This window comes from Solanum stenotomum, chromosome 12 (assembly GCF_019186545.1).
Source record: "Solanum stenotomum isolate F172 chromosome 12, ASM1918654v1, whole genome shotgun sequence".
Lineage (NCBI taxonomy): Eukaryota > Viridiplantae > Streptophyta > Magnoliopsida > Solanales > Solanaceae > Solanum > Solanum stenotomum.
Window position 1 is genome coordinate 3462942 of NC_064293.1, and position 10808 is coordinate 3473749.

Genomic DNA, 10808 nt, shown 5'->3' on the forward strand with positions numbered 1-10808 from the left:
AGAGTAATATTTTGAGACAAATGGAGTAGGTTTTGGTTAAATTAATCTTAAATGTAACATCATTGAGCTTTTTAATTAAGAAGATAAATGTAAGTGAATAAAGAACAAAAACTTACACCCTAAAAAGGGGGAAATTATACCTCATTCTAAAGTATAGAATAATTTAGTATATATCAAACTTGATGAAGTTTAGAATAATAATATAAATTTAAATAAAAGTTATCCAGTTTTATAAAATTTAAACAAAATTTATTGAAAATTTTCAAAGCGTATATAATATCGTAGGAAGTTTCATCAATAACTTGATTCTTTATTCGTGTCTCTTTTCCTCTTTCAGATGCTTATTTATTTCCCCTATTAAAGGGCTTCTCAATTTCCCTTCAAAGTTATATTACTCCCTTCTCTAAAATTGAGAAAATAAAAAAAAATTTTGTGTTTGGTATAAAACAAAACATATAGATAGACCAATAAAGATTGTAGTAAAGTGGTAAATACTCATTCATTATTAATTAGGGCCTATTAATTATAGGTCATGTGTTTAAGTCTCATAGATTAGATAAACTAAGGTTAGAAAAACTAATATTGTAGTTTTCTTTCATTTTTACTTGTGTTGAATGGATAGAATTTGTTTATAAAGAGCATAATAAGATATACAAATATGATGCGTAAAGAGTATCACAAGATATACAAATATGACATGGCAGTTGCGTCCAAAAGCACACGCAAGTGCACGTGGTCACTCAAGTAGTACAACGACTCTTTCGAGCCGGATTATCGAACCCAAATGACTTCAAATCAACAAATAATAATTTTATTGTGTCTAAAATAAATTTACTTATGTGACAGACAATTTCAAGAATTTGTTTGTAACTACTAAGGTGAACAATCTCCAAAATTAATTACTACAATTAAACAGTTTCAAACAAGGGAATTTCATAATTTGGGAAAATATTCCAGGGTTGTAGCATATACCGATTTCAAGCATAATATTAATTCATCCTAGCATTCGACAGGTTAACCTCATTATGAATTTAGAAGGTTTATTTTATGGATCATGATCTCCCGACCTTTAATCGCCTACCACCATTGACAGCCTAACTTCATCATTGAGCGGGGATAGGCATGAACCAATAGCGGAGCATTAAGCTATCATCTTGCATATTAATCAAGCGCAATATACATGTATAAGACTATCCTATATACGAAACATTCTAAACTTTACCCTAGAATGAACACGCTTCTCACATTCTTTGGTCTATCCCTCTATTCATCTTCTGAATTCAAGAGTGGACAATGAGTTTATTTTAATGTTGATCAGTCATTAAAATAGTTAAACAATAATGTAAGCATAAATCACAAGAAAACCCATCTCATACTAGAAACAAATATTATTACAGCATTAATCGTAGCTACAACCCTAGAATAAGGAAATTTAGCTACTCATAGAACAAAGCTTCATCAAATAATGCTTATGGATCATAAAAGGGTTTACCAAAATAAAGGAGTAGAAGAAAAGCCCTAGGTAGTGTAAGCAAAATCGCCCAAATCGCAGTTCTCTTGTTTTACAAAAAACTGGATAATGATAAAGTAACACAGCTGGGCTATTTATAGTCTGAAATAAAACACATGACAAAATTCTTGCGTCGAGGTTCGCGTCGCGGACCTGTTCCCTCGCAGTAATTTGTGCACAAAAGGATCCTCTCCGCAACGCGCTACTGACACACACTCCACTATTAAGTAGAATTCATTTTCTGCATGTAGGTTTCAGCTCTGTGATGCGGAGTTGCTCCCTCCTAGTGTATTTTCCAACTTCTTGGCCATTCTCCTCAGCAACTTCGTCTTCTATTTTCCGACCTTTGTCCATGTGCCCTTTTCAGCTCCTTCTTCTTTGCTTTTCACCCTGAAACATCTAATCATATTGGTTAGAGGAAACACCATCAATACACTCTAAAATTTCAGTTCTGACTAAGAAATTGCTCTCAAACTTATCTATATATATGTGATAAATTTGTTATTAGGCGCATAAATACGCCTAAGATCACCACCCCACACTTAAAGCTTTGTTCGTCCTCGAACACGTCTACAATTTTAAACACACAACTACTCTACTACACTTCCCTCTAAAGGCATTCTGGCTTTGGCCACAACAACTACCATAGCTTAACAACATCACGACACACATTTTGCATTCATTAGGACAACTCAAGAAAAACAATCTAGCCTTAAGAATAGACTCTTATAATGCAGCAAACTTATGCACAACATTTGGATCCACAGTTATATAACAGCTACCAGACCTCATTAAACATGTGCCCTCACCACAAATGAACACCCTAATTTACTCAAACATAGAAATTCACACACAAAGCACGAATGGGTGTGGGTAGCAAATTTCGCTCACGCTCTCAAAAGAATTCTCATGCAACAACCAACGAACCATAGGCTTGCCCTTAGTGTACTGCATCACTACTTTCAAGAATAAGGAAGTTCAAGATCAATTAGGTCTTTTAAGGGTTGTAATGTAGGCTAGGGGATGGGTTGGAACTATTTTTGGATATGAATAGTGACTACATTCCCAAGCACTTTAATACAAGACAAACTTCAATTTTTGACCTTCTTTTAATCACCTTCTTCTTATGCCCCTTTTCTTGAAACCATTTGTCCCTTTGTTGTAAGGCACTTAACATTCATTTCTTCCCACCATTTTTATTCTAAATTCATTCATCAAAGTTTATTTTATTTTATTTTTTTTTACGAGCAAGACTTATGCCGGGGCTTGCCACTCATTCTTTCATTTCCTTCACTATTGTTCACACAAAGCTCTTAGGATCTTTTGGATCAAATTTATAGGCCAGAGAAGGAATGGACATTAGCTTCATGTTAGGCTACCAAAGAATAAGTTCAAGGCTCGAAGGGGTTGACTAAGGATATACATCAAGGTGGGTACAGGAAAGCACAATCAAGGCTATCAAAGAAATGCCTATATCACTTCCTCAATTCCTTATCCTCTTTTTAGCTATGCAGACACACCAGACAAATTTTGGACATCAATTAGCAGCAAGGAATACACAAATCTTACACACATTCAACTCAGAACTGATCACTACATACCACTTCCCAATCACTGACACAAATTCATTTTAAGCACACACCATTTAGAGTCACATAAAAGAGCCTAGATGTCTCAACACAAAGTCATCCATTATTTTCAACCTTCAGTCTAACTCAAAGCAGTTGCGCAGCCTTAGCCAAATGCCAACCCTACAGACCCAAATGACAAAAATTGCCCTTAAGACAGTTGTCATCCATCTATCATAGGGCGGCTTGACTCAACTACTACACTGACTCAATCCTAAGAAACAAACTTTGTTTTATACGGTTCAACGGGACTGTCCTGGGCCAAAGAACCAAAAACAACTTCCAAGGAACGCAAAACAAAATAGCAAAAACAAAACAAAACTATTTACACAGATATAATACTCCCACCCCACACTTAAAAATGCAACACTGTCCCCAGTGTGACATAAATCAAAATGAAAGCAAAGTAGGGCGGGTGTTCTTCCCTGATCATTCAACCATGTCAAGATCACTGCCGGTGCCCTCAAGAGCCACAAGGTCACCCTCCTCTGCATCAGAATCAGATTCACTATCCGACATGGTTCGTCGCTTGTCTTCATCAATTGGAACATCATCCCATACGGGCTCCATAAATGCAGGCCCGAGTCCCAGCAATGCTTCAACATGTTCATTCAAGGGGTACCTAGATGCAATTTCATCCATTGCTCCTCAGTTGAAGCATGACACCCATTTTCATGACGTAGCATTTCGAGTCCAAACATGTGTGCAGTAATCAGATCATCTCTCTTGTTGCGCTCTGCTGTAGCGAGGGTGGGTCCATGCATGTTCTTCGGCCCTTTTGTCATTGTGACATCTAGGGGTATGGAGAACAAAGGTGTTGTGTAGTCCACACGCTTCTCTGGAACTCTAGCTCACCTACACAAATTAGTGATTAGTCCCTCAAAAGCATACCTTCAACCTCGATATACTCTTGCCTTTTGCATGGCCGATTTCAACACCGCTCCTATATTTATTGGGACATCCTTCATCAGAGCATAGACCAAGAAGACGCAGTCTCTCGTCACTTCAGTGTAATGCAACCCTGGTATGAAGCAATTCATTATAATTTTTAGCCACACCCTAGATTCACGATTCATGTGACCATAAGGATACGATTGATGATAGCCACAGTGCCCATGCCTAATTCACTTCTCCGTGGACTGTGCTCCACATAGAGTGTGTCGAATTTGATGATAAGGAGGGCTGATATTTAACCCCGTTAGGACATCAGAAGGGGCATCTGCAGTGCCCAATATTTGATTTATAGTTGAGGGTATTTGAAGGACCTCCATGCCACGCACTGTTACAAAGTGAGAACGAGCATCGGGTTTCCAATTTGCATATAATTCCCGCACCATACTAACATTGCACTCTGTTGGATCCTGAAAAATGAATCCCATTTGCAACTCTTGTAGGTGGCGCATAATGCGAGGGAAATCCCTCTCTAATTGGACATCATCAAGTATCACATTCGAGAAGTACTTGGCTTCGGTGTGTGATTTGTACCACTTTTTTCCCTCAGATGTGACTGCCTTAGCCCCGTAGCGTTGAGTCTGCCCTCTTGGGACTGTGGGTGTTGGGGGAATGGTTGTACCCGTTCTTACTCTCTTACGACTGCTAAACTCAACCGCTTTGCCAGACCTCTGTGTGCTAGACATGTTATCCTGCAATCAGACAGTTGTCATTTTAGTTAATGAGACCCAATCATGAAATATCACCCCACACTTATTTTCGAGCACAACTTCACAATCAACACTGTATTCAGACTTCCAATGTTATTTTCAGCATATTATTCACAAAACTCATCCCATTCTAAGCATACAAACACTTACTACTTCGATTCTACTCAAGAATTCGAACCAATAATCATCCTTCTACTTCACTCGTTTCCCTCATAACCTATTTGCTACTCAAGACTTCCCAAACCCAATTTTTCAATTCACCCATACAAAGTCTTCCTTTCTATTATAAACCAAATTAATTCCGACACATTTTACCACCATGAATAGCAATAATTAGGCAAAAAACTACAAAGAACAACAATTTAAACAAACTAAAATAACTCACCCATCACCTACATGAATTCTAGCCCTACCTTTAGTAAATCATCCGAGAGAAAGAACCAAAAGAGTAGGACACATACCTTTCGTGCTTAGACCCACAAAAATTGAAGAACTTGGTGAGAAATTTCCACTTCGCGACATGGATTTGTTCTTGGAAAGAGTTAGGGTTGAAGGGGAAAGGAAAATCAATGAAATTTAGAAGAGAAATGGGGTTTAAGGGATGAATTTGGAGATTAAAAGGGGATGGGGGTTGGGTTTTTACCATATTAGCCGGGTAAAACCCAACTTTTTAATGAAAAGTTTGGAAAACTACCAGGTCCGTGACGCAGAGCTGTCACGGACATGCCTTGTTAATTTTGCTTCGTCACACGGGAGAAGTTATGCACAGTGGAAACAAGTCTGCGACGCGGTGAGGTCACGGACTCCACTATTAATCCCTCCTAACTTTCATAAATTTCAGCAACAGATCCGCGACATGGAGCTGTCACGAACATGATTTGAGATTTCTATCTTCGCTTGGGGCCATCATCTTGTAGAAATAAGTCCGCGATGCGGTGAGGTCGAGAACTCCACTGTTTTCTCGCCTCGAATTCCTTTTTTTTCTATTTTTTTTTGAATTAAAATTTACAACTTTTAAGATAAATGAATTAACCTATAACTAAAATTAAACAGACTAACCTATCAAAACAAAATACAATGCCAATATCTTCTAGAGTACAAAGTCATAGGTTGCCTCCCGAGTAGCGCCTGATTTAACGTCGCGGCACGACTCAGCTCACCTTATTCATTGCTCAGCTCCAAACTTTCTTCTTCTCGATCCACCTCTTGTTCGAAATAATGCTTCACCCTCTATCCATTCACGATACGTGGATTGGTTACCTTCATTCCATAACTCTACAGCTTCGTGGTCGGTCATGCGCACCACCTCAAATGGTCCGCTCCATTTTGGCTTCAACTTAACTGGAAACAACCGCAATCTAGAGTTAAACAATAATACCTTTTGCCCAGGCTCAAAAAGTTGGGGCACCATATGCTTATCATTCCATCGTTTAGTCTTCTCCTTATAGAGCTTAGCATTTTCATAGGCATGGAGTCTTAATTTCTCTAATTTATGTAGCTGACCCATCCTTTTTCTCTCGGCTAGTTCCGAATCCAGATTCAACTTTTTCACTGCCCAGTAAGCTTGATGTTCAAATTCAACTGGAAGGTGACACACTTTACCAAACACCAAGTGATAGGGAGAAGTACCTATTGGTGTCTTATAGGTGGTCCTGTACGCCCATAATGCATCATCAAGCTTCATTGCCAAATCTTTCCATTGGGCATTCACTATTTTCTGTAGAATCTGCTTCACCTCCTGGTTTGATACTTCTACTTGGCCACTAGTTTGAGGGTGATACGTTGTAGCTACCTCATCCCTTACTCCATATTTAGCTAAGACATTATTCACCAATTGATTTATGAAGTGTGTCCCCCCACCACTGATTATTGCTCTAGAAGTTCCAAATCGAGTAAAGATATGCTTTTTCATAAACTTCAGCACCACTTTCGCATAATTAGTAGGCAAAGCTACTTCCTTAACCCGCTTGGACACATAGTCCACAACCACAAGTATATATTGATTTCCATTTGATGGAGGGAACGGTCCTATGAAGTCGATTCCCCAGACATCAAATATTTAAACCTTCAAAATGTTATGCAAAGGCATCTCATGTGGTCTAGAAATAGACCCTATCCTCTGGCATTAATCACAACTTTTAACATACCGTGAAGCATCTTTAAACAAAGTATGCCATAAAAAACCCGATTGGAGAACCTTATAAGCAGTGCGCTTGTAGCGACCCTTCCGAAATAATATAAGCCCATAACTCACAAGATTTTTATGCATATATATTGTCCTCACACTAGTAAAAATGATATAAAAAGAATATTACCAACTTCCGAGTACCCAAATTAGGTGGTTCATGCTTCACACCATCATTCAAAATTAGTGGTAAATTTAATATATTACAAGACTTAGGTTTACACACCCGAAAAGAACAAAACATATAGCCATACTTATTTTACAACCCATGGTGACATGATCAAATTAGTCCTCAAAATTTCATGTAAATATACAACACATAGATCATGTACAAGTCCCAAGGTTTATACAAAATATAGATGTCTATATGCAAATGTGATCTTCCTTAGGGCTCTCAAAATTTCCATCTCCAATGACCAGCTTCATGCACCCACTCGATCATTCCCTACGATAGAAACAACTATTGGGATCCTGCTAAGCCTAAGAAACTTCTTACATCGGTTGGACTTTTGGGAGGTCTCCATTCAACATCTGCTTGTATCTTACTAGGATCCACCTTCATGCCTTCGACAGATACAACATGTCCCAGAAACGTCACTTCATCAAGCCAATATTCACACTTTGAAAGTTTAGCATAAAGTTCTTTCTTCTTCAAATTTTTCAAAATAATTTGGAGGTGTTTATCATGGTCTTCACTACTTCTGGAAAATATCAAAATATCATCTATAAAAACAACCACAAACTGATCAAGATAAGGCTTGAATACTCGATTCATTAGATCTATGAATACTGCAGGAGCATTTGTCAATCCAAATGGCATCACCAAAAATTCATAATGACCATACGAGTTCTAAAAGTAGTTTTAGGAATATCTTTCACTCTAACACACAGTTGGTGATATCCAGACCTTGAATCAATCTTTGAGAATACTTTAGCACCCTTCAGTTGGGCAAACAAATCATCGATCCTCGGTAGTGGATATCTATTCTTGATTGTTATTCTATTCAATTGTCTATAGTCAATACAAAGCCTAAGAGTGCCATCTTTCTTCTTTACGAATAAAACAAGGGCTCCCCAAGGAGAAACACTAGGTCTAATAAAACTTTTCTCAAGAAGTTCTTACTATTGAGCTTTAAATTCTCTAAATTCTGCAGGAACCATTCTATAAGGAGTGATAGAAATAGGTAGATCCAGGAATAAGCTTGATTGGAAATTCAACCTCTCTTTCCGGGGGAAATCCATGAAGGTTTTCTGGGAAGACTTCTGGAAAATCACATACATCAGGTATGTCCTTGATACAAGGACTTTAACTATGTATCAACTATGTGAGCAATGTATGACCTACAACCTTGACGTATCAGCTTTCTTGCCAAGGTCGCAGAAATAATACTAGATATCAATGATTTTTCACCTTGTACAACGATGTGTGAAAATGTAGGATCTTTAAAGGTCACATGATTTGACCTACAATCTACCACCATGATATTTATAAAGACAATCCATCCCGATAATAACATCAAAATCCTTGAAGGGCATTTCAATCAAATCAGCAGGGAAGACTAGGTTTTGAATCACAATGGGGCAATCTTGGTAAACTCGATTACACAGCACTTGATAAACCAAAGGACTTTCAGCTAGTACATCATAATTAAGTCTCAGATTTCACATTTTCAGGAAGAACAAGTAATGAACAAATATAGGAATGTGTAGAATCAGGATCAAACAGTGTATACACACATAAGCCAAATAAATGAAATTTACAGACAACCACGTCTTGTCCATCTTGATCATCCCTCTGCCTCATAGCATAAACATGTGCAGTAGCCCTTTGTCCACTAGCATGATTAGCTCCATTTGTACCTGCTTCTTGAGTGTTTTTAGGTCTTGCACCTCTATTAGTTTGAGGAGGATTAATAGAATGCTTATGAACTGAGCCTTCAGTTTTCAAGGAAGGAGCATTATTAGGATTAAGACAATCCTTCACTCTATGATCAAAGCTCCCACAATTGAAACATGCACCAGAAGCTCTCCTGCAAGTACCATAATGATTCTTTCCACATTGCGGACAAGTGGAAACATGAGGCTTGCCTTGGCCATAATTTGGAGTGCTAGTTGTAAAAAAATTTGATTTGTTTTGCTTTTGTTGCAGTGGCATGTTATCACTACCAGCTTTAGAGTTATCAAACCTTCCCTTTTTTGATGGACCCCAAAATCTGGTCTAGGCTTCTGGAATTTGTTTCCATTTCTACTAACTTCTTCTTTATCAAGACGTTCCCAAGTAAAATCAGCAGACGCTAACTTACAAAAGTTCTCATGTTGCAGGATCGCCACATTCTTTCTAATGGAATTATTTAAACCATATTCAAATTTCCTGCACTTGTCATTTTCCTCTTTAATAATACCTCCAACATAACAAGAGAGCCCTAGAAACTTTTGTTGGTACTCAACAATAGACATGCCTCGTCGCCTTAAATTCAAAAACTCCTTTCTCTTTGTATCACAATAAGCAGGTGGGACATACTTCATACGAAATTCCCTACGAAAATCATCCCAAGTAAGAACATGAGGTTTTTACCTTGGCATTTGGAACACTTACCCACCAATCGTAAGCATCCTTTTGTAATAGTGAAATAGCATACTTAAATTTGGCAACATCTGAACACTTTAACTGCTCAAATACCCTCTCCATGCGCTCCAGCCATTGTTCAGCATCCGTGGGATCAACAGTGCCTTCAAACTCCACTCCTCCTTTTTCCTCATTTTCTCAAAGTTAATCACGTTGGGATCATGCATCGCTTCAGCCATGTGGTGGAAGAATTTAGCCATTTGTTGAAAAGGAGGATTCATGGCTTGAGTACCACGGCTCATGTAAGGATGTGAACCAGCTCTTACACCCTGATGGTTTCCCACTTCAGACCCACCAGTGTAGGGAACATATTGATTCGTTAAAGGTTCTCCAACCTCTTCTAGTGCATGAGGTTGGGGAATAGATCTACCCGAACTCAGAAGAAGATGCCATAACTTAATTCCTTCAAAAGGGAAGATCACATTGCATTAAGGACATGTACATGATGCATGTGCACTATACATGCAATAACAATATTTTAAACCATGTAAGTGAGCAAATAATCCAAATAAAACCTTTTTCTAAGGCGAACAAGTATAGAAGTAATTCACAACAAAAGTCCTAGAACCACAAACTGATATGCCGTGAGTTTACGGTATTTCTAATACATTTCACTTACAAGTCGTGTGTGTCTAGGGCCTTTTTATATTGTTTTTTATGTGTTTTATCATGTTTTGCAGGAGAGGTGTTCAGGCGCGGAAGTTTAGAGATAGCTGAAGGAAATGCAGCAAAAAGGCACCCACGGAGGCAATCTACGGACCGTAAGTCAATTCACGGTCCGTAGGTTATGACAGTAGATCAGCAGGAATGTGTTGAGGACAAATCAGGGAAATCTGACCAAGTGTGGAACCACGGTGCCCATTGACGGTCCGTAGATTGATCTACGGACCGTACTGTTGATCCGTAGAGTGAGACTGCGAGGGTTCCAGTACCTGATTTTTGAAGATTCTAAGTATGGAGCTACGGAAAGGATTGACGGATCGTAGGTCGATCTACGATCCGTGCTGCTGGTCCGTCGTTTGCTTCAGAGAAGTTGATGGTTGGATGCTGAAATATTTGCTAAGTCCCTATTGACGGAAGGGACTTACGGACCGTAGATCAATCGACGGTCCGTAAGTCAGTATCGTGGATCGAAGGCGCGTACCTGAACAAAACTTTCCTTAATTTGTTTCCTTTGTTATTTAGGATTTGTTTTCTA

At 38.5% G+C, this 10808-nt stretch overlaps 1 protein-coding gene across 1 annotated transcript; it reads right to left on the reverse strand.

The window, feature by feature from the left end:
- Positions 1–5964: 5964 nt before the first annotated feature.
- On the reverse strand, positions 5965–6956 carry LOC125846995 (uncharacterized). Its single transcript, XM_049526712.1, has 2 exons — positions 6947–6956; positions 5965–6827 (listed from the first exon to the last, which is right to left on the reverse strand). Exons 1-2 carry the CDS (start codon positions 6954–6956, stop codon positions 5965–5967), a joined length of 873 nt encoding a protein of 290 aa, XP_049382669.1.
- Between the last annotated feature and the right edge of the window lie 3852 nt (positions 6957–10808).